The 25,228-nt window shown below is 40.7% G+C and overlaps 1 protein-coding gene and 1 pseudogene across 1 annotated transcript in view; one reads left to right on the forward strand and one right to left on the reverse strand.

Annotated features, from left to right (window-relative positions):
• Radx (RPA1 related single stranded DNA binding protein, X-linked) overlaps window positions 1–25,228 on the forward strand; it is a 207,631-nt gene that overhangs the window by 114,235 nt on the left and 68,168 nt on the right. The window contains 4 exon segments of the mRNA XM_045139920.1: window positions 7,731–7,737; window positions 15,869–15,975; window positions 15,978–16,003; window positions 17,946–17,952. Of these exon segments, the coding sequence (XP_044995855.1) occupies window positions 7,731–7,737; window positions 15,869–15,975; window positions 15,978–16,003; window positions 17,946–17,952 (147 nt within the window).
• Window positions 20,267–20,757, reverse strand: LOC101594852 (annotated as a pseudogene).

The following is a 25,228-nucleotide window of genomic DNA, read 5'->3' on the forward strand; positions in this document are numbered from 1 at the left end:
GTTTTGTTTTTTTTTAAATTTTTTGAGACAGGGTCTGCAGCACATGCGGACCTGTTGTTTCTGCTACAGCATCCCCTCCCAAATACTGAAAGCATAAACTAACAGTTCTGGCTTATTTGTGTCTATTTATCTGTAAGCAACAAGAGAGAAGAGTTGAGAGAGAGACAAGAGTATGGGCATGCTAGAGCCTCTTACCACTGCAAAGAAACAGATGCATATGCATCTGAGTTTATGTGGGCACTGGGGCATCAAACCCAGGCTGGCAGGCTTTGCAAGCAAGTGCCTCCAACTACAGAGTCATCTTCTGAACTTATTATTTGTGTTTAAAAATATTTTATTTATTTATTTGAGAGAGAGAGAGACTGAGAGAATATTTGTGTGTATGGGCATGCTAGGGCCTCCTGCTAATGGATCTGCCTTTATGTGGTAACTGGGGAATTGAACCTGGGTCATCACAATTCACAAATAAGTACCTGTAACCACTGAGATATCTCATACCCAGTCCCCCTATTTGTGAAGGAATTTTTTTTTTTTTGAGGTAGGGTCTCACTCTAGACCAGGGTAAACTGGAATTCACTATGTAGTCTCAAGCTGGCCTTGAACTCACACCAATCCTAACTGCCTCCTGAGTGCTGCAATTAAAGGTGTGTGCTACCATACCTGTCAATAGACATGTAGTTTTGTGGGGGGTTTTTGGGTGTGTGTGGTGCTGGAGATTAAACCTAGAGCCTAATCCACACTGGCAAGTGCTCTAGCCCGGAGACATATCCCATATACCCTTATTTTCACTTTTTATTTTAAAACTGGTAAATTGCCTGGGCTGGCCTTAACTCACTCCGGAGGCCAGTCAGACATTAAACTTAGGATCTTCCTGCCACAACCTACAATGTAGCTGGCATTATAAGACTGTAGCACCAGTCAGTGTTTTATTATTTGTAGAAAGAAATTGGGCTTTACTAATAAAGAAATTACATTTGGAGCCAGGTGTGGTAGCACATGCCTTTAATCCCAGCACTCGGGAGGCAGAGGTAGGAGGATCACCATGAGTTCAAGGCCACTTTGAGACTACATAGTGAATTCCAGGTCAGCCTGAGCTACAGTGAAACCCTACCTCTAAAAAACAAAGAGAGAGAGAGAGAGAGAGAGAGAGAGAGAGAGAGAGAGAGAGAGAGAGAGAGAGAAAGAGAAATTACATTTGGGAGATATTTCCTAGTTAATTTCTGCTCTTTAATACCTTGCACTGCCTTTTCCCCATTTTTCCTATATGACTTGCTTGAATCGAATTTTCATTTGTTTCTTCCAAAGATTGTGAAATTCCACATTTTCCTGTGTGTACTGCTTTGGTTATATGATGAAAGTTGAAACTGTATTATTGTTTGTTATTCATACTTTCTTATTTGAATTTGGATTGTGCTTTAACATTCAAAAGTTAAGAAAAGGTTTATTGGATATTAGATATTTATTAGATGTAAAGTTCCTTTTATGTGAATTATTAAGTTTTTGGTTGTTTGGTTTTTTTTTTTTTTTTAAGCAGGGTCTCACTGTAGCCCAGGCTTATCTGGAACTCACTCTGTAGTCCCAGGCTGGCCTCAAACTCATAGTGATCCTCCTACCTCTGCCTCCAAGGTGCTAGGATTAAAAGTGTATGCTCACACACCCAGCTAGGTTTTGAGTTTTTAATTCAGATATTCATATTTTTAAATATTTAGTCATTTATTTATTTGAAAAAGAGAGAATGAATGAGAACCGCCCTGACAGGGCCTCTAGCTACTGCAAGTGAACTCCAGATGCATGTGCCTGCCACCTTGTGCATTTGGCTTACATTGGTACTAGGGAATCAAACCTGGGTCCTTAGACTTTGCAGACAAGTAAGTGCCTTAATTACTAAAACATCTCTCCAGCCCCCTTATTATTACTTTAAATTTGTATGACAATTTCTCTGAGCTGAGTATTTTTTTTCCATGATGATTGATTGTCCTCATTTCTTTTTATTTCTAAGAATTTATTTTATGGATTGCTATAACATTTAAAATTCCTATACTGGAAAGCCCAGTGTGGTAAAAGAAGCAGGTCTTAAATTTTCTTGTAAAATAAACTGCTGCTAATATTGGAGATCATTGTAAACTTTTTCATTTTTGTGATTATATGTGTGTATGTATCATGTACATATGCATGTGTGTGTGTGTGTGTGTGTGTGTGTGTATGAACACATGTTTGTGAAGACCAGAGTTTGATTCTTAGTTACTCTCCATCTTGTTTATTGAGAAAGTGATTCTTACTGAACTCAGAGCTCACCTATTAAGTTCATCTAACCACCTTCTCAAGGGATTCACATGTCTCTGCTTCTTGGTCTCCGGGATTATATGCCAGGATCATTATGCCCAGCATTTACATGAGTGCTAAGCATCTGAACTCAGGCCTACAATTTCACCTGGCAAGTGTTTTACTGACTGAACAATTGTTCCAGCCCAACTTTTTCATTTTATCACATATCACTGACCTACTTTGCTTCTTTTTTGTATTGAGACAAGCCCAACAGACTGGCCTTTATACACACGTGTGCGAGAGAGAGAAAGAGAGAGAGAAAAAGAGAGAGAGAGTGAATTGACACATCAGGGACTCTAGACACTATAATTGAACTCCAGACGTGTGCCATCTTGTGCGCATGTGTGACCTTGCATGCTTGCATCACTTTGTGCGTCTGGCTTAGTTGGGCTCTGGAGGGTTGAACATGGGTCCTTAGTCTTCGCAGGTAAGCCCCCTATCTGCTAAGCTATTTCTCCAGGCCTATTCTGTTTTTTAAAAAGCAATACTGGTAATTCAAATTTTCTTAGAAGTTCATGTGTTTTACTGGTATTTCCAAATGTATTAATATTGAATAATGCATTTTCACAATGTTTATAAAATTTCATAATATTGTGAATAATAGTACATTTTCATTGTCTTGTATGATAGATAGACTTGACAAAAGTTGATATTTTCATTAAATTTTTAGGTAATTGTATTTATCATTGTTAATTTTTTGTTTATTGTAGAATAGTGTTTTATACTTATTTTCAACATCAATTTTAACTAATTTTTGCATTATTTAGATTTCTCTTTCTGTTGCAGAACTTCTCTGAAAAGATCAATCCAATGCCAGTTTATTTCCCGGGGACCAAAGTTGGGATCGCTTTCCAAAGTAATTTTGGTATTAAGCTGAGATTTTACTTTCATTTTATAGTGTTCATAATCAAGGGGAGGGGTGATCAAGCAAGCCAGCAGCTGGTTTACAGAAGTAAGACATGACAGTTTGTGCAGTCTATATGATTCAAAATAATTTTTCAAAACATATATATGAATCAACATGCATATGAATCATGTAGTCGGGTCACTCTAACCATGAGCTCTATTTTACTCTATTTTAGTATAAACTGTCCTTATTTCTTATCATCCCTCGTGGTTCCCCCTAGACAGTTCTCTCTTTGGAATTCCTTCAGCTACTGACAGAGATAAGTTCAATTCCTCAGCAGTTAACTCTTATTGCATCAGTCCAGCTTTCGGCTTCTTTCCCATTATATCTCCCTCTTCTTCCCATTCATAATCCCTATGAATTTACATGTAATGGCTGATATTCCTGTTGTACATCTGTATTTTGATTGCTTTTATTTTAGCTGGAGGAACTTAGATAGGACATTTGGAACATAGGGTCTGAACATGAGACCCAGCATTATCATTAGAAGGAGCCCTGTTAATGGAGCTAGCCAGGGTCCCCATGTAGTCCAAACTGCATTCCATTGATCTTCATTTGTACTCTTTGCCTTGATTCTTTCTGACAGTTTCTTAGCATTTTCTCTTACTACTCCTGACTGATTAACATAAAAACAGCATTCCACATTTAGAAACATACATATATATCCCTTTTCAGCAGTTATTAAATCTAATCCCCTACGATTCTGACAGGCCATTGCTGCCAATGAGTCTATCTGATTTTGAAGGCTGATTATACTTTCCTGAACAATAGTTAAATCTTCCCTAATCTGGGCAGAAAGCTGAGTATGTTGAACGTGTTGGATGCCAATTGCTGCAGCACTTGTGGTGGTAGTTCCTGCCAGGGCTACTCACAACAAAATTGGCAGTAACACTGGTGCTCAGTTCTTGAATTTGGAGAATCTAAATACCACTGGATTTCCTCACCTGGGAACACGTCTGTGTCCAGAGCCAAGAACACCAATTTACAATTTTCCCCTGGGTAACAAGTATAAATTCCTTTGGAACAAGCAAATATATATGCACTCATAGGCCACAGTCCCCTTCACTAATTTTGTACAGCCCTTTTCATTCCCCACACATTGGGCTTCACCTATTATCTGAACAGGTGGTCCAGCTACACAAATTCCTTTGGTGGTGTTAAACTTTGGTTAGTGATTCCCACTCCAGTGTAGGTGACTTGACTTGCAGCAATCCCTTCCTAGTGTGAGATCTATTAAATTAAGGAGCTCATGGCTGATGTTTATCAGAGTCATCATTTTAAGAGGAGTATAAGGATCAAATTGTTTAGCCTGGTCTTGCTTAGGGCTCATTTTAGGAGCCTAGGATTTATCTAAGGAATTTACTCTACTTACTGGGTGAATACCTTTCTGTTGGACTGACAGTTGGAGGGCCATAGTTGGGGACAGTACTCCCAGTCTGAAGTACAGTTCTAATCCAAGCTTGCAAATGTCCTATGTGATGGGATCATTCAAAATTCAGCTGTATCTGAATTCCTCCTTTGTTATCCACGTGAAGGCCTCTTATCTCTTTTATCCCTTGTTTAGTTGGGGGTTCTCAGGAAGGTGCTGCTGGTAAAATCAGTACAGGCCCAAGAGTACCCCCATCAATTATCTCCCTCCTGATGGGCTACTTGTCCATAGAGACAAAAGTTGATAGCCCATAATATTCTTTCCAGATTTTTATCTTCCTTTTTTCACCAGTGATCTGGACTTATTCCAACATGAGAATAATAATCCATAGATCATCTAAAAGTGACAATGCATAACCCATCTTTTGGATTTTTCACAAAAGTTATGGAGGTGTCTTGATATATCCCTTTAACTGTTCCTCCTTGAACTTGAGTGAGGGTGACCTCTAGAATCAAGCACATGTAAATTGTCATGGGGAACACTGAAGTTGTCACCATTAAATCCAACTTTACAACTGTCAGGAGCAGGAACTAGTTCATGATTATTGTCCTTGAAAATACATATAGTAATGCAAAAGAATTCTTATGATAAAATAAAACCAAAGAAAGCAAGTTTGAGAGGCCTTTTCAGCACAGGACCAGTTAGTGAGGATGTCTGTTTAAGCCTACTGTGGGGGGAAACTCAGGATTCTCCTGCAGTTAAAAGGGAGGGATTATACCATATTCCTCAAAGAGAAGCAAACACTCCTGCAGAGAGTGATGGAGATAATACAAAGCAATAATAAAGAATTGTATCTATTCAAAGGAGAAAGACAGAAATGTCCCTTGCAGCCACAGTCCCTCTATGGTTTACAGTTGGTCCCAAAACTAGCAAAATTCACCCAGCAAATCAGCAAAGCCTGCTTACAATGCACAAGAAACAACCTTAAACAGGATCCAAAAGCTCCAATGCTGACATAGAAGCAAGGATCTTATCCATTTGAACATCTAGAAGTGGACTTCACTGACATTCAACCCAGCAAAGTTTACCAGTACCTGTTAGTTATAGTGTGCACCTTTTCAGGATGTACAGAAGTTTTCCCAACCAGCACAGAAAAAGCCCAAGGAGTATCCCATGTTCTGGCCAGAAAAATTATTCCACGCTTTAGGGTTTCAATGAGCATTGAGTCAGACAGTGGCCCACATGGCTTCTAAGAGATGAAGAATTTGGTTACTTTTTTTAACCTCACTGCCTCCTGAGGTGACTAGGCCCTTTTCTCAATATATCGCCTCATGAATGTGCAAGATGGTAAAAGCATACCAAGAGTCTGTGTAAATGGTGGCTTGTTTCTCTTCTGCCAGGAAGAGTGCTTTTGTTAATGTACGAAGTTCAGGCTTTTGGGCTGACAAATGATTTGGTAGTCTGTGGTGGTCACTGCATACCCAGTACAGTATTCCCCTTGTTGTAAGCTTCAGCTCCCATCAGGAAAACGTTCCACATCTGAGTTGGGGAGTGGCTCATCTTTTAGGTCTTGTAGGGAGATTTCCTCCATGACTTATTCACAAGCATGAAGGGGTTCCCCCTCCTTTTCTGGTAGATATATGGCTGGATTTAAAGCTTGAGTAGCTTCTACCTGTACTCGGGAATTCTCTCCCAGCATGGTCTGGTACCATGCCGCTCGCTTCCTGGTCATCCAACAGCTGGCTGTCCCATTGAGCAAAGAGGTGACTTGATGTGGTGCATTAATAGCAATATTATGCCCCAACGTTAGTTTGTCTTCTTCCTATATAAGTACCACTGCAGCCGCCAGGGCCTGGAAGGGGGCCATCTGAAGACTGGGTCCAGCTTTTTGGACAGGTAGGCCGCTGGTCTGTTCCATGGGCCCAGCCACTGAGCTAGGACCCCTAGTCCAATTCCTCCTCATGTTCATAAGGGTTACAAGAATGGGTGATGTCCAGAAGTGCCAGTGCAGGAGCCTCACTGCCTTTTATTAAGTTGATTAAAGCTGTTTTCCTCCTCTTCCTCCCATTTCAATGGGTCAATTGTAGGCCCTTGGAGAGCACTGTGAAGAGGCGTAGCTATGGTAGAGAATTCGGACATCCAAAGTCAGCAGAACCCAGCTACACCCCCCCAAAAAAATCCTCTCAGAGTTTTTCTTAATCTTAGACTGGGAGTACTGGATTATCACTTATTGTTCTTCCCCTAGTCTCCTTTGTCCCTGGATGAGGTGATACCCCAAATAGGCGACCTCTTTTTGACAAATTTGAGCCTTCTTCATAGAGACCTGTATCCTGCCTCTTGCAGGAAACTTAGCAGCTCTCCCTTACCTTCTTGGCAGACCATCCTCATGGGGACTGCTAACAGCAAATTATCAACATACCACAGGATGGTGCACCCAGCAGGTCGACAATTATTTAAGTCCTTTGCTTGTGCCTCCCCAAAGATGGTTGGGGAGTTCTTAAAACCTTAGGGCAAATGAGTCCAGTCTCTGTGCCCTCCCATTCAAAGGCAAACAGGGCCTGTCTTACTTCTGGCAGCCTCAGACTGAAGAAGGCATCTTTCCACTCCAAACATGTAAAGACAGAAGTGGTTGGGGATATCAGACTTAACAAGGTGTATGGATTAGGGATCACTGGGTGTAAGGTCTCAGCAGCAACATTGACTCTGTGAAGGTCTTGAACTGGGAGTCATTGGCTCCTGTTTTTTTTATTGGGAGCAAGGGAGTGTTCTATGAGGATTGAATTTCTCTTAAAATTCCCTCATATTTCAATCTTTTGATGTGTGGGGCTATTCCAAGCCAGGTTTCCAATGAAATCAGATATTGTCTCTGTCTCACTGGGAGGGCAGCTAATTTATTTACCACTATCACTGGTGGATGGCCGCTTGTAAGTCCAATTCCCCCTTGTATGTCCCAGAGCTGGTGAAATTGCTCCAAGTACTGGTAAATATCTGTGGCAATTGGAGTCCTTTGCCTTGTTTTCTTGTGAACTCTGTATTCCTCTTCTGGATGGATTTCTAACATCAACATAGGTAGGGAGTTTGGGTTGGTTGCAGGCCCCAAGTCCATGGTCATAGTAGTACCCAATTCAGATACTAAGTCTCTCCCTAGTAGAGGCCCTGGGGCCTCTGGCACATACAGGTATCAGTGATGGACCCAGTGGCTACCTACTGAACATTCTTATGGCTCGCAGAACTGGTATATCTTACTTAATAGTCTTTGGTTAAGTTTTCCAGTGGGGTTGGACACAGTAGACATGGCTTTGCAAGTGTCCAAAATAAAGTCAATGGTTTGCCTACCCAACCCCCAGATCAATTTGGACCATGGGCTCTTGTGGGAAAAAATGGAAAATGAGCCCAGTAGTCCGATTCAGAACCCCACTTGGAATCTTCAACACTAGAGCCTGATTGTGGTTTTCTCTTTTCCTTGGACATTGCAACAATAGATCCCTTTTCCTGGGGCCTTGACTTGAGTGTGTCTGTGTCTTTACCCAGCTTTGGAAATTCATGCTTACAATGTCCTTTTTATTTCCAATGAGCACATTACTCTTTACTAAGAAAATTTCCTGTTGTTTTTTATTCCTTTTCCTTGAATATAGGCTTTGCTGGGTTTGTGACTTTTCTTATGGCAGAAACCAGTATGCAGGCCTTTCTCTCATGTTGTCTGTCCATTTCTTTCTTTGCTGTGACCTCAGTTGGCCACTACCTTAGATGCAGTTTCAGGAAACTCACCAATGTTTTTCCCAGAAAATCCTTCTAAGTGTTGCAGCTTATGGCATCTGTAATAGGCCAACTGGGGATCAAAGGCTATGTACACTGTGGACTGATTTTTCTGGTGCCACAGGATTGAATGGAGCATATCTATGATACGTATTACAGAGTCTCTCATAAACTGGATGGGAGGCTCATTTCCTTTTGAGTTATCTTACTCACATGTATCAAAATGATGGCACTTCTGGCCCCTGTTTTAGCCCCTTCAGACCTTGTCTCATCAGATTGACAGATTGGGTTACCGCATCTGTATTTGGGCTCCAGTTTGGCTGTACATTTGGTAGGGCCTCATTTGCAAAACCCTCTGGTTTCAGTGTCCCAATTGAGACATGTGACTTCAACAATGCCTTTGCTGCCTGAAGGACTCATCTTTCCTTAGAGTCAAAGAGTGAGGTGAGGAATTGGCAACAGTCATCCCAAGTTGGCCCATGAGTTGCCATAATAGTGGAACACAAGTCTATCGTGACTTTGGGTTTTTCAGAATAAGGCAGGATTTGTTGGTGCTAGTTCAAGAGGTCAATGGTGGTGAAGGACTAATAAACAAGAGCAGTTGGTCCAGTAACATTGTTGCCATCTGCTTGAAGGAGAGGAGGACCTGGCACTTCCCTCAATGGGCACATCAAAGTGGGATCCTTCCAAGAACACAGCTGACCAGAGTTTGGTGAGCTGCCCCACACAGTGGTCAAGTCTGACTGGGCTGGTTGGCCAGATGAGGCTAATGGGTGGCATATTTGGGGGTTCAATTGGAGGGGTTGGATCAGCTGATGAACTAATAACAGCATCAGTACTATGTGGCACTGGCAATTGAGGATGATGGTAAGGAGGTAGCACCACTGGTGGTGGTGGTGGCAGCCAAATTTCATCCTCTTGGAAAGCTAAGGAGTTATTTCTTTGGTGTTATTCTTAGTGTTTTCAGTCTTAACGGACCTTGCAGCTAAAATGGTCTGGGGTTTTAGAACTCCAGGTAGCTTGTAGCTAAGCCCTTCAGGAGAGTTCTGGGCCAGTATGTACCAAGAGTCAATATATGGGAACTGATATGGGTGACTAGGCATTCTTATGCAGCTTCTTGGATCTCAACAATGAAAGCCAGCTCTAATGTCCCTTCAGGTGGCCAGCTGACATTAAAGCAAGGCCATTCATCTTCACAAAGAGTTCTTAATTTTATTGGTTTCATCTTCACTCTGTTGTCAGCAGTGAATCCTTATTTGAAGTTGTCAAGGATAGTTTGCAGAACTGTTCAGGTCTCACATCAGGATTGTGCAGATGCCATAATGAAAGAGATTCACTAACCAAGAATTTGGGGACTTTTATATGTGCCTATCCCTGTGTGGTACATAGGGAGGGGTGGAGAAAAACCAGTTCTCCCTCAAAGAGATGCTCACCTGGCCAGTCCTCCAAAGGAGACTTAAGGAAGTCTTACCATAGGGCCACACATATAAACCCTGTGCTTAGTCAGAGCTACTTCTAAGGAAATGAGATGAGTCCTTCGGATATATGCCTAAGAGTGCTATAGCTGGATCATATGGCAGATCAATCTTTAGCTGTTTTAGGAACCTCCACACTGATTTCCACAAAGGCTGGACCAGATGGCATTCCCACCAGAAGTGTAGAATGGCCCCTCTTTTTCCATATCCCCACCAACATTTATGATCATTTCTTTTCATGATGGTATCCAATCTGACAGGAGTGAGATGGAATCTCAATGTAGTTTTAATCTGCATTTCCCTGATGACTAGTGACGAAGAACATTTTTTAGATGCTTATATGCCATTCGTATTTCTTCCTTTGAGAATGCTCTATTTAGCTCCTTAGCCCATTTATTGATTGGCTTGTTTGATTCCTTATTATTTAACTTTTTGAGTTCTTTGTATATCCTAGATATTAATCCTCTATCAGATATATAGCTGGCGAAGATTTTTTCCCATTCTGTAGGTTGCCTCTTTGCTTTTTTCACTGTGTCCTTTGCTCTGCAAAATCTTTGTAATTTCATGAGGTCCCAGTGGTTAATCTGTGGGGTGTTTTTGCCTGAGCAATTGGAGTTGTATTCAGAATGTCTTCGGCAAGACCAATATATTGAAAGGGTTCCCCCTACTTTTTATTCTAGAAGTTTCAGAGTTTCAGGTCTGATGCTAAGGTCTTTAATCCATTTGGCCTTAATTCTTGTGCATGGAGAAAGAGAAGAATCTATTTTCATCCTTCTACAGATATATATCCAGTTTTCCAACACCATTTGCTGAAGAGGCTGTCTTTTCTTCAGTGAGTGTTTTTGGCATTTTAATCAAATAATAGGTGCCTATAGCTACCTGGACTTACATCTGGGTCCTCTATTCTGTTCCATTTATCTACATGTCGGGTTTTATGCCAGTACAACGCTGTTTGTTTTTTTTTTTACTATGGCTCTGTAGTATAGGTTAAAATCAGGTATGGTGATACCACCAGCCTTATTTTTGTTGCTCAGTATTATTTTAGATATTCGAAGCTTTTTTGTGATTCCAAGTGAATTTTTGGATTGTTTTTTGTATTTCCATGAAGAATGTCTTTGGAATTTTTAAAAAATTTAATTTATTAGTTTTCTTTTCAGCAAATACAGGCACTTTGGTAACATTGTTTAGGCTCATCCATGGCCTACCATCTCCCCATTAGCCCCTCCTTGTTGATGTATATGGGTCTTGCATTATGGAGTTAGCCCACAGTTATTGGTACCATAAATGTCTCTGCATATCAAGACCCAACATGTGGCTCTGACATTCTTTCTGCCCCCTCTTCCACAAAATTTCCCTGAGCCATGTTGGGTTCATTTTTGATCTGCTTCAGTGCTGAGGTGTTGGGGGGCCTCTGAGGCTCTGGCTCCCTGATTTGGTAGGAGTTGATTTTTCTCTGTGTTGGTCTCCTTCCCCTTTGTGCTGGTATCCGGTTCACAGGAAAACATTACCCTGGCTTGTTTCGCCAATTGTCCTTATTTTCAGTCGGGCCCCTTTTGAGGTATGTTGGGGCAGCTCTCTCCTTAAGATCTGCATCTTTCTTTCTTTCCCGGGTATCTGCAGTGCAGCCAGGCGGTCGCCATCTCAGCCGGAAGTCTGTCTTTGGAATTTTGATAGGGATTGCATGAAATGTGTAGATAGCTTTTGGTAAGATTGTCATTTTCATAATATTGATTCTTACAATCCAGGAACAAGGGATGTTTTTCCACTTTCTAGTGTCTTCTGCAATTTCTCGCTTGAGAGTTTTAAAATTCTCATTGTAGAAATTCTTTACTTCCTTGGTTAGGTTTATTCCAAGGTACTTTTTTTTTTTTTATGCAATTGTGAATGGGAGTGATTCTCTGATTTCATCCCTAAAATTCCTGTAGGTGATTAACTCCTATAGCAAAGTTGCAGGATACAAAATCAATGCACAAAAATCAGTAGCATGTCTATATGCAAATGGCAAAGATAGAGAGAAAGAAATAAGGGACATAGTCCCATTTTCAATAGCAACAAAAAAGGAAATACCTTGGAATAATGTTAACCGAGGAAGTGAAATATCCATACAACAAAAACATAAAAACTCTCAAAAAAGAAATTGTGGAGGACTTGAGAAAATGGAAAGACCTCCCATGCTCCTGGATAGGAAGAATTAACATTGTGAAGATGACAATCCTACCAAAGGCAATATATAGATTTAATGCAATTCCAATTAAAATTCCTACAGTGTTCTTCACACAGATAGAAAAAAATGATCTCAAATTTCATATGGAAAGGCAGAAGGCCTTGCATATCCAAACATATCCACAGCAAAAGTAATAACTCTGGTGGCATCACCATATCAGATCTAAAGCTATATTACAAAGCCATAGTAATAAAAACGGCATGGTACTGGCATAAAAATAGGAGTATAGACCAATGCAATAAACTTGAGAACTCAAACTTTGGATCAAGCAACTATAGCTACTTGATATTTGACAAAGGCCCAAAATATAGGCTGGAATAAAGACAGCATCTTCAACAAATGGTGCTGGACAAACTGGATAACTACATGCAGGAAACTGAAACTTGATCCACACATTTCACCATGCACTACACGCAAATCCAAATGGATCAAAGACCTCAATATAAGACCAGAAACTCAAATACTACTGGAAGAAAATTTAGGAAGTACTTTCCATGATATAGGAATGGAAAAAGACTTCCTGAAAAAAACCCCAGTAGCTCAAAATCTTAAACAGTCACTCAACCAATGGGATCACATGAAGCTGAAGAGCAAAGCCAATAGATCACCCACAGAATGTCAAAAATATTTGTGGGTTATCCAACTGATAGAGGCCTAATCTCTAGAATCTACAAAGAACTAAAAATCGAAACAGTAATAAGTCAAACACCCCACTCACAAAATGGGGCAAAGAGCTGAACAGGCAGTTCACAGAGGAAGAAATACAACTGGCAAATGCACACTTAAGAAAATGTTCATCATCCCTAATCATCAGAGAAATGCAAATTAAAACAACTATGAGATTCCACCTTACCCCAATAAGGATAGCAAACATCAAAAAATCAAATGAAAATAAATGCTGGGAAGGATGGGGAGAAGTAGGAACACTCATCCACTGTTGGTGGGAATGTAGAATGGTACAACCACTTTGTAAAGCAATATGGAGACTCCTGAAAAAGCTGACTATAGAGATACCAACAGACCCAGTTATTATTCCTTTACTGGGCATCTACCCGAAAGCCTTCAAACCACAGGCCAGAGAGATTTGCTCAACCATGTTTGTAGCGGCTCAATTCGTAATAGCTAAGATCTGGAATAAATCCAGATGTTCATAACTCAAGAATGGATAACTAAGATGTGGTATATCTACACAATGGAATTCTACACAGCAGTAAGAAAAAAATGAAACAAAAAATTTGAAGAAAAAAATGGTTGAACCTGGAACAGATCATTCTCAGTGAACTTATCCAATCACACACACAAAAAAAAAAAAAAAAAAAAAATCACCACATAGTATCACTCATCTACAGCACCTAACCCAAATCTACCCAAGATACCTTACATACCCAGCAAGCATCTCATGGACTAGACACTAGGATGGATGGGGAGGGCATTGAAGGGGTGGGAAACACTAATCTAGACCCAAATGGCAACGGTACCATAAAATTCTACTTCCTAAAAGGCAGACCAAATGGCTTATTGGAAAAACCTGAACCACAAGACAAGGGAGAGGGTAGGATCAAGTCTAACTTAAATCTTCTACATCTTCCCTCCCTCTCTCTCTCTCTCTCTCTCTCTCTCTCTCTCTCTGTCTCTCCTCTCTAACTCTTGCATATTAGTTATCTTTTTCCTCATTTTCTTAGTGGGCACTGACCTGAATCTCTGAGTACTAGCATGGGGCTATCACCCACAATGAGCTTTTGATCTGAGAAACCTACAAGGTTTCCCAAAACAATGACAGATTTCTGTCAGAGTACTTGATGACCCACCAACTATTAGTGGTAAGACACTATTGCTGAAGACACCATATGCAGCTGACAGGTAAAATGGAACAGCATGACTGGAAGCCAGGAGAGAGTCAGTCCCCAGATAGTCAGCGCATCTAGTGCCAGAAGGTGCTACATGGGCGACTGGGGGAAACAACCAATATCTGTCCAAGCAGCTCATGGTCCAAACTACTTAGCAGCAAATAACCTTTTGTGATGCCCACACAAGTGCAATAGTGGCACACAGCCATGGTGGGGAACCAACTGCTCTTGATTTGGCTAACTGATCCCCTCAGTGGTACAAGACCCATAGCTGGAGCTGGGAAACAAGTCAGAACCATATCCAAACATAAGCCCACTCTCCAATATCAAGCTACCATCAATCATGGGCTGTAAGAGGGCCTACACCTATTAAACTCTCTATTAAAAAAGTAAGTGTTATCTCATTTGCCCTGGTGCTAACTTACTCTCCATTGGAGAATCTGCTTCTCTTTTTCAGATAGATTCAGATCCTAAGGAGAGAGCCACCCCATCATACCTCAAAAAGGCCCCTGCTGAAACTAAGGAAAATTGGCAAAACAAGCAAGGGTGCTGTTTTCCTGATGAACCAGATACCAGCACAAGGGGGAAGGAGACCAACACAGAGAAAAATCAACTCCTACAAAACCAGAAAGCAAGAGTCCCAGAGGCCCCCAACACCTCATCACTGAAGCAGACCAAAAATGAACCCAACATGGCTCATGGAAATTTTGTGGGAAGAGGGGGCAGAAAGAATGTCAGAGCCACATGTTGGGTCATGATATGCAGAGACATTTATCATACCAATAACTGTGGGCTAACTCCACAATGCATGACCCACTTATCTCAACAAGGAGGGGCCAATGGAGAGGGGGTAGGTCACGGATGCGTCTAATAATGGTACCAAACTGCCTGTATTTGCTGAATAGGAAACTAATTAAAAAAAAAATCGGAGAGAGTAAAGTACCACAACAGAGACCAAGAAATTCAGATGATAAATGGGTAGCAATACACTCATGATTATCTTGAATTTACACAGGTAGCAGGCCTGTTTACAGGTAGAGTTTACAGGAAACATACACATGGTAGATCTATAGTGTAATGGAAATATATACGTGGTAGACTCAGATATTAGAGAAAAATATGTGTAGTTAATGTGAGAATTTACCCCAATGTATAAGGCAGATAGATAAAAGGCAATCAGAAAACAACTAAGGCCAAAAAGCAATGCTTTCCCCTACCTAGACAGGCCAGAAAGGGGAAAGCCAGACTTCCATGTGTCCAGACAGAGATTACAGGGCAGAGAAGATCGAGATCAACACAGACAGCCTTTATGGTAGATTAAAACTGTATTCTTTGGGCCGGAGATACAGTTCAGTGGTTAAAGTGCTTACCTGCAAAGCCTATGAATTCAATTCCACATGAAGTCAGATGCACAAAGTGGAGCATGCATCTGGAATTTGTTTTCAGTGGCTAGAGGCCCTGGAGCATCCATTCTCACTCTGCCAGGCTTGGTGGCAAATAACTTCATTCAATCCCAGCACTTGATAGGTAGAGGCAGGAGGATTGCTGTGAGTTCAAGGCCAGCCTGGGAGTACACAGTGAATTCCAGGCCAGCTTTGGCTAGAGTGAGACCCTATCTCGGAAAAAAAAAGAAAGAAAGAAAAAAAGGAATCTTTCAGACTCAGATGTGCAAGGGGAAGACCTGATTGGTTTGCAGTCAAGGGGACTGACCCAAAGCCCAGCCCATCTAGATAGTAGGATAGATTGTGGAAGCAGCAGGGGTGCTGCAGCTATTGTGAATGAACCTGAGTCAGACATTCCTGCCTGTCTGGAACCTGAACTTCCATTCCTGCCAAGGTGCAATGGCATCTTTTTGTTCTCTTTGGGGCCCTGTTCCCAACTAAAATTACCTAAAAGAAGCTAGCTTTCTCCAGAGTATCTTTCAATAGCATGTTAAACAAAATTCTTTTTCTTTTTATATTCTAGGTGTCAAAATAACTATCTTTCTCATCTTGAAATGACTTGGAACAACCGAATCAATTTTCCTGCATTGCTTGTGAGGATCACTAATAAACCAAAACTGCAATACTATGGGATAAAAAGATGATTGAGCCATATCAGGTACAACTAATAACGTGTGAAAGTTATAGTTTATCTGAATATGGATATGTTTTGTTCAAATAATATCACATATTTTCAATTTAATAATTTAAGTTCATATAAATATATGTTGCAAGTGTCTTTCTATATAACTTTTTATAGTAATAGGAATTCTTGGCAGTTGTGAGTGAAGCTCATTGTCAGACCACTTAATTAGCATGTGCAAAGCCCTGGATTCTGTTCCAGGCACCACAAAAATAGATTTGAAAAACATTCTCTGTGTACAGGTGCTCTTTAGTTTCCTGATACAGCTGGTTTGTTTCACACATTTTTCTTTGTTGTCAACCTTTTCTTCTCTACTGGGGTTTCTTCACTAGTACATAAACATATTCTAGCCTCTAATTAAAAAAAGAAAAGAGGGACTGGAGAGATGGCAGCGCTTCCCTGTGAAGCCTAAGGACCTCGGTCCAAGGCTCGATTCTCCAGGACCCACGTTAGCCAGATGCCCAAAGGGCCCATATGTCTGGAGTTCATGTGCAGTGGCTGGAGGCCCTGGTGCGCCCATTCTTTCTTTCTCTCTTTCTGCCTCTTTCTCTCTCTGTCTGTCACTCTCAAATTAATTAATTAATTAATTAATTAATTAATTTTGAAAAAGGAAAAAATACCTCCCTTTATTGTATGAATTTCTTTTCTTTCTTTTCTTTTCTTTTCTTTTCTTTTTTTTTTTTTTTTCTTGAGATAGGGTCTCACTCTGGTCCAGGCTGACCTGGAATTCACTATGTAATCTCAGGGTGACCTCAAACTCAAGGCAATCCTCCTACCTCTGCCTCTAGAGTGTTGGGATTAAAGGCGTGTACCACCATGCCCGGCTCATATGATTTCTTTCATCTCACTCTACACTTCAGGCAAACTACATACAGTAGTTTCCACTAGACATTTTCACTTTCTTACCTTCCACTTACATCTTGATAATTTTCCCTCAAGACTTTACTCACTAATAAGCCTTTAATTTCCATATCAATCTGATATTTGTTGTCATCTTAACTCTGTCATTTCATTCTCATTCCTTTTTAAAATTTATTTATTTGAGAGAGAGGGAGATAAATAGGCAGAGAGAGAAAGAGAAAGAGAGAGAGAGAGAGAATGGTCACACCAGGACCTCCAACCACTGCAAACAAACTCCAGATGTGTGCGCCTCCTTATGCATCTGGTTTATGTAGGTCCTGGGGAACTGAACCTGGGTCCTTTGGCTTTGCAGGCAAGTACCTTAATAACTAAGCCATCTCTCCAGCCTGGATACTCATTCTTAAAGTACTTTCTCCATGGAGTCATTACGCCATTTGTTTCATTGTCTTTCTACCTTCTTTGGTTTTGATAATCTTGCCCCTGCATACCTCTGTGTTTTCTTCCTGAGTTCTCGATGTCTTGCAGTAGCCAGATTTTCCCACCTAGAATTTCTCAAAGTAATCATTCATCTTCTGCCTTTCATTCCTCTGCTCATGTTGTATATTCTGCCAAGAATGTTCTTCCTCACAACTTTTAAGGTTGGGAAAGCCATTTGTAAGATTCAGTTGGATTCTTACCCCTGCTTTAAATCTTTCCAGCGATAATCATATGCATAATAGCTAGGGACATGAGTTACATTGGACTATATGGATTTATAGTTGTCTCTCACAGCATTATAACCTAGTTGTGTGTGTTTTTATTATTGATTGATTGTTATAGAAAGATTCTACTCTTAGACCCCCTCTCCCCATCCCAGTTCTGCTGAGGGTCTTCTTCAGTGTGGTTATTGGTATTCATTGTGGAGTGAGTGTTGTGTGCATTTTTAATGCTTTGCTAACCTTACTTTACTGTGAGCTTCTCTCCTCTAAGGAGGCAACAGGGCATTTTGCTTAAGAATTCATGCCCTGTAGTCAGATGAACTGATTTCATGTCTCAGCTCTTGCTTCCCACTTCTTAGCTTTATGGTATGAGAAATGTTATTTATCCTCTTTAATCTTTGTTTTCCTCCTCAGTAAATGACAGTATTGCTTATCATTACCTTACAGAACTGATGTGATGATAGAATTAGCTAACATAAGTCAATAGTTTACCTGTTTCAAGCAAATAAGTGGTCTCTCTATTTTAACAATTGCTGGGGATAGTCCCTGATTCATGTATTCATCCCTGTGTCTGACATAATGCCTGGAGTACAGTACAGACTCAATGCATGTTTAAACTTCATACAGGAATATATTACTAAAAATATATCCTAATCAGTAACAGAAAGGATTTGAAAATATAACATTTGAGAATAAATTAGATAGATGCAGTTCCTAAGGAGAGAACGACCCCGTCATACCTCAAAAAGGCCCCAGCTGAAACTAAGAATAATTGGGGAAACTTGCAAGAATGCTGTTTTCTTGGCAAACCAGGAACCAGCAAAATGGTGAAGGAGATAGACACAGAGAACAATCAACCCCTACCAAACCAGAGTTCCAGAGACACAGAGTCTCCCTAGATCTCAACATGGAAGCAGACCTAATATGAGTCCAACATGGCTCAGGGAAATTTGCAGGAGAGGGAGCGGAAAGAATGTCAGAGCCACACGTTGGGTCAGGACACGCAGAGACATCTCCTCCTACCCAAAACTAAAGGCTAATCCCACAATGCACAACCCATATACCCCAACGAGGAGGGTCCCTGTGGAGGGGGTAGGACAAGGAGGAGGCTAACAATGGTACCAACTTGACTGTATTCACTAACTACAAAAATAAAAATAAAAATAAAAAAGCACTAGAGAACACTTGGAAGATTGTTTTACAAGCAGAACTTTATTTTGAAATAGAGAAAAACATGCTTTATACTGAAGCAGATTTCTATATTTTAATCATGCCTGAACTCAGCAATGATAATGTTGGCATTGATATCTCCCTTTCTTAAGTACCAGAAATATATTTTTGTTTTCTCATACTCTCTATATATACATATATATTTTTTTCATTTGAGAGAAAGTTACAGTCATCACATATCATACTGCTTACCCTCAACCTTTCAATAATATTTCAAGTTGTATTTCTGAAGATCAAGAACATTCTCGCCAAGTATGGTGGTACATACCTAAAATCCCACCTCTTGAGAGGCTAAGATAGGAGGTCCATAATTTCAAGCCCACACTGGGCTACATAGCAGAAATTTGTACCAAAATATTCATTACTTAATCAAATGCAATTATCAAAATAAGAAAATTTAAACTTATCACAACAAATGTTGCCTATGGCTACAATCTTTTTTTATGTTGGATGTGTAGCAAAGAATGCTGATTTTACTTCTGAAATTTTCTGTTTTTAAAATTTATAACAATTTTTTATTATTAATTAGGTTTGTACTCAGTAAATACAGTCAAGTTGGTACCATTGTTAGCCTCCTCCCTGTCCTCCCTCTCCCCCTGGCCCCTCCTTGTTGAGGTATATGGGTCATATATTGTGGGGTTAACCCTCAGTTATGGGTAGGAGGAAATGTTGCTGTGTATCATGACCCAACGTGTGGCTCTGACATTCTTTCCTCTATGGCTACATTCTTTTTCTTTATTTTTAAAGTATTTTTTTCAATTGAAACCTAACAAATTTTCTAGTTACTGTTCCCCTCAAAACCACAAACTGGGTAATCACTAAGTCTCTAGGCAACATATTCAAAGCTGTGATTAAAAATTTTAAAAATCCACCCCCCAAAAATAATAAGGAAAGAAAAACCAAACCCCAGTCCTCAGGTTCCATTAAGAGAACCCAGCTACACATGAGCTAATCAAGAGCAGTGTGCTGCTTGGCTCAGGAGGCTGGAGGCATCCTAACAACTCTAGTCAGAGCATTAACTTCAAGTTGCCTGCTTCCAGTTTCCAAGTCTTGAATAAAGATCCTAGTTTTGCTATTACAAACCCCCCTCATAAGTTTTTTTATTTACAGTGGCAACTCTGAAAAGTTCACTGAAGTTAACTGGACAATAAACCAGGCAGAAATCGCTTTACAGAAGACAGAAAAAGCCCAAGATGTCACTCTCTCCAGAGAATCCATAGTTCAGTTTTATTGAAAGTAAAGAAAGACAACTTTCACTCACACTTGAAGGAACTCCGCCTTTAACTTGGAATTTTCACTCAGACTACACATGCAAGGACAATATAGTGCTAATACAATTGATTTGCTGCTGCATTTCCCTACTGTGTGTCTAATATTAACATTATAAACAGAGCAGTGCAACTAGTATTTGGACCAATCCTTATAGTGTTACAGTGTCAGGTACAACCTTTTATTTCTCTTCGCACCACTGGTTCTCTTTGTGCATCTGGGCCTGTTCCTCTTCCGTAAAGTCATTTTTGATATTGAAGGTCTTGCGATCTCCTCAGGAGTCTTCCCCTTAATCATATTGGCAACAGGCTTGCATGTAACGTCCAGCAAACCCTTGATGTCTAAGTAGTTTGCAGCCAGAATAAGTTCAAAAAGTGTTCCTTGGTCAACTTTCAGGAATTCTTGGTCCCATACAAGGATATCATCTGTCCACTTCTCTTTGTTCTCATCATCCTCAGGAGGAGGAGGGTCATCCTTATGGTGGTTGCACCACTGAATGACCTTTTTAAGTATTGTTGCATTAACATTGGGTAGGGGAACTGAGTCATCATCTCCTTCATCATCCATTCCCAAATCTTCCAACATGGTTTTGATGGTCACAGACTGCTTGGAAATTTCTACATCAACTTCAGATATCTCTCCATCAGAACTTTGCAACTTAATTGAAGGCATGGTGTTGGGGGTCAGCAACACGGGCTGAAGGCCGACAGGAAAGACGAGTCATCTGCGTACGGGAGAAAAAGACGGACAAGGCCCCTCTATGACTACATTCTTAAAAGGGCTTTTTGTTGTTTGTTGTTGCTATTGTAGTTGTTGTTTGCATGTATGTATGTAAAGTAGTATGTGTGTGTGTGTGGTGTATACATATATATGTACTCTTGAATTGCCCACTCACTCACCAGTAGCAGGGGGGCATTCACCTGCAAAGGCCAGAGTTGTCCTGTTCCACCGTTCTGCCTGTTATTATTTCCGCTGGAGTCTCTTTACTGAATAGGGGGTTTACTATTTTTCACAAGCCTGGCAGATTTCCTAGTCTCTGCTACCCTTTGCATGCTTGGCTTTACATGTAGCCATACCCAACTGTTTATGTGTGATGTGGAGATTCAAACTCAGGGCATTTTAAGTCCCCTTAAGCCCTCATACTTGCACAGGAAGCACACTTAACTCCTGAACATCTCTTCAGCCCATTGTTGTTTTCTTTTGAGACAGGGTCTCACCATAGAAAAGGCTGTCATAGAATTCACTGTGGAGGACAGCCTGGCCTTTAGTCTACAGCAATCCTCCTGCCTCAGCCTCTCAAATGCTGGAATTACTGGCATGAGCCATCACATACAGCATAGCATTTTCTAGTTAGTATTGAAATCAAAGTTTATATCTAGTTGTACCAAAGATTTTAGGATGGTTGACTTAATAATTACTTTAGACAAGGGTATCATTTTTCAGGATTCTTTTTTAATTAAGTAGAAACTTTGTATGGACACATCATGTGTTGGTACCATTTCCCTCTTATCTACCCTCATTCCGTTGAGGGACTTCCTCCATGGGATGCTGTTATTCACCATGGGGTTGTGAGTTCTGAGTTGTGAGAGTAGCAGTCAGTTATTGAAAGGGGTCAATGCCTCTGAATATTCCCTCCCATTCTATGCCTCTTATCTTCCCAACCCCTCTTCCACAAAGTTCCCTGAGCCTCGGTGGCTACATTTTAAGTGTTGAGCTCTCAGCAGCTTCTGGATTTCTGCTTTGATACAATTTGGGGATCCTCAGGGTCTGTCTCCATCACCCTGGTGCAGGTTGTCAGGATTTCCATGGAAGTAGCACTCTTGCTCATCTAGCCAATTCCTCTGTGGTGTCACCTGATCTGTAGCTGATGTGCAAGGTGACTCATCTCATGATAGGAAGTCAGCTATCTTTTCTTTTTCGTGTTGGTAGATTTTTGTTGTCCTCCGTTTTATCTTCTTTCTTCCTTCCTTTCTCCTCTAAAATTCTAGGGTGGTTTTGAGTCCACCATCTTGACTGGACTCTCAAGCTTTATTCTTCAGAATTATAGATACCTTATTGAAATTTAAATAGTTTTAATTTTAATTATTTAATAAGAAGGAGGAAGAGAGCTGGAGCGATGGTTTAGTCATTAAGCTGCTTGCCTGAGAAGCCTAAGGACCCAGGTTTGATGGCCCAGTACCCATGTAAGCCAGATGCACAAGGAGATACATGCATCTAGAGTATGTTTGCAGTGGCTGGACGCCCTGGCATGTCCCCCTCTCTGCCTTTCTCTCTCTCATAAATAATTTTCAAAAAAGAGAGAAGCAGAGAGAAAAAGCACAGTGATAGAGTGCCTGAACATGGGCCCTGCTTGGATGGTCACATGCTTGTGGCCTTACTGACAGAGTGATAGGGAGTGCCTCACCACAGACAGGAAATTCCTGACCTCATGTTTGGGGGCCTCCAGAGCCAGGTTTTACTAATTATGAGAATGACCCCAAAAGAAGATATCATAATCATAAATTTATATGCAGCAAACATAGGTGCACCACATTTTATAAAGCAAAATCTACTTGATAACAGAAATAAATCCCAATGCTGTCATAGTAAGTGACTTACCTCAGTGCTAGCCCAGCATCCGCATCCAGGAAAATAGCAACATTGTGGTGAAGTATAACTCATCAAAACAGAAATACAGAGGCTACAGAGAAGTAAACACTGAACCATAACACATCTGCCAAGGCTCAGGGACTATTACAGAAGGGGGGCCAGGTAGATTGTAAGAGCCACAAGGCAGGTAGAAACAACCTGAGGCACAACAAAGACAGAAGACCTAATTACCCCACAGTGATCACCAAAAACCCTACTGAACAGGTCCCACAGGGAAATGGAGACTGGAGGAGGTGTCATAATACAATTTATGTTAATTAATTAATTAATAAAAATAAAATCCCTACTTCTCTTGATACCTAATGCAGTATTTCTTACATGAAAATATGTACTTTACTGTAATAACTTCACATGCTTTTGGATAGGTCTACAAATGTAGCTGATTGTAATAGTTGCTGCTTTATGAAAACTATGACAGTAGACAGCATGTAGTCACTAGATAAGTAGCCAATAAACATGTACTATTGAAACCGAACCAAACATTAGACCCAGATTTTTAAAATTTTATATTTATTAATTGTAAACTTTACTGTATGAACATATTGCATATTGGGCTTATTCCTATTAGGTTATATTTCAAGTTCATTATTCCCACCTCCACTCCCCTGAGGACTTTTCTCAGTAGAGTTATTGTTATTCACTGTGGGATTATGAATGAACCAGTCAGTCTTTGTGGGAATGGGCACAATGGCTCAGAATAGTCCTTCCTACATAGTGGTCCTAATAATCTTTCCACCCTCTCCTCTACTGCAATGTTACATGAGCCCTGGAGGGCATAACCCTCTTTGAGTGTTAAGTTCTCATCAGCCTCTGAATTTTGGCTTTGATTACTTGTGTCTCCTTAGCATCTTTTGCATTCAGGTTCACACTGCTGGCATAAACAGCTTGTGAGAACAAAGGTTTATTTTGGTTTACAGACTTGAGGGGAAATTCCATAATGGCAGGGGAAAATGATGCCATGAGCAGAGGTTGGACATCACCCCTGGCCAACATAAGGTGAACAACAGCAACAGTGCCAAACATTGGCAAGGGGAAACTGGCTATGATACCCATAGGCCCACACCTACAGGAGGTGTCAGTTCCCAAATCTCCATCAGCTGGGAACATTCAGAACACTTAAGTTTATGGGGGACACCTGAATCAAACCACCACATTCTGCCCCTGGCCCCCATAAACTGATAACCGTCCATGATCTACAATGCAATGCAGTCCATCTATAAAAGTCCTCATAGTTTTTATCACTTTCAAAGCCTTTTAACTGAGTTATAATACCACAAATAAACCAAAAGACCCATAATGGCACAGAATAAACACTCACACTGCGAAAGATGGCATTGGGCATAGCAAAGAAATATTCAACCGATACAAGATTTAAACAGGGCAAACGTTAAACTCTATAGTTTCAAGTCCAACAATTCTAGCCAGTGACAAGTCTCCATGTCCAATAATTCTAACCAGCAGCAAGTCTCTGGAATTCCAATTCTACCCCTTCAGCTAGGCTACACACAGTCCTGGTAAACTTCATCTGCAGCTGCAAGGTGTCTCTTAAGGTAAGGTTTCAAATACTTCCATATTCATCTTGAAAATCAGCTCCAAGAGGCCAGAGCCATAGAGTCAGTTATCTAGCAGCAATCCCACTCCTCTAGTACCAACTTTACTGTTGCAGTCAGGTTTGTATTGCTGGCAGAAATCACCTGACCAAGAGCAGCTTGTGGGAGAAAATGTTTATTTTGGCTTACAGCCTGGAGGTGGAGCTCCATGATGGCAGGGGGAAACAATGGCATGAGCAGAGGATGGACATCAACCCCTGGCCAACATAAGTGTGTGCCAAACACTGGCAAGGGGAAACAGGCTATAATACCCATAAGCCCACCCCAACAATACACTGCCTCCAGTTCCCAAATCTCCATCAGCTGGGAACCTAACATTCAGAACACCTATGTTTATGGGGGTCCCCTGAATCAAACAACTACAGCATCTAATTCCATCGCCCTGGAGGAGAGGTTCTCAGGCTAGGAGTGAGAGTAGCATATGTATTCAAATGATTACTTCCTCTATAATATGTCCTGGGTCCTAGAAGATGTGATAGATGTGATAGAGATGGCTGGCCTCTTACTATGTGTGAGACTTTCTTTTTGTGCTGTAATTTGGTCTCTCCAGTACTCACTACCATCTTTAAAAAGAGTATTCTCTTAAAAATGAGAACAACATGGATAAAAGATAAAAGGGTATAAAAACAGATATTTAGAACAATTTTTGACCGGCATACTTCTTTATTTTAGTCAAAGAATAGTGAGAGCTTCTGCTAGGGTCTATAACTTTCCAAGTCATGGGCTTCTGACTTGGTTCTCAGTACAAGGTATGAATTCCCTCCCACTGAGTGAGCCTCATATATAATCATAGAGCAGTAGATTACCCCCATAACCTGTTTGCCACTATTAAACTAGTGTGCACATCTTGCTTGGCTGGTCAATTTTGTAGTGTGCAGGACCCA

Source organism: Jaculus jaculus, chromosome X, assembly GCF_020740685.1.
Source record: "Jaculus jaculus isolate mJacJac1 chromosome X, mJacJac1.mat.Y.cur, whole genome shotgun sequence".
In the NCBI taxonomy this organism is placed as follows: Eukaryota; Metazoa; Chordata; class Mammalia; order Rodentia; family Dipodidae; genus Jaculus; species Jaculus jaculus.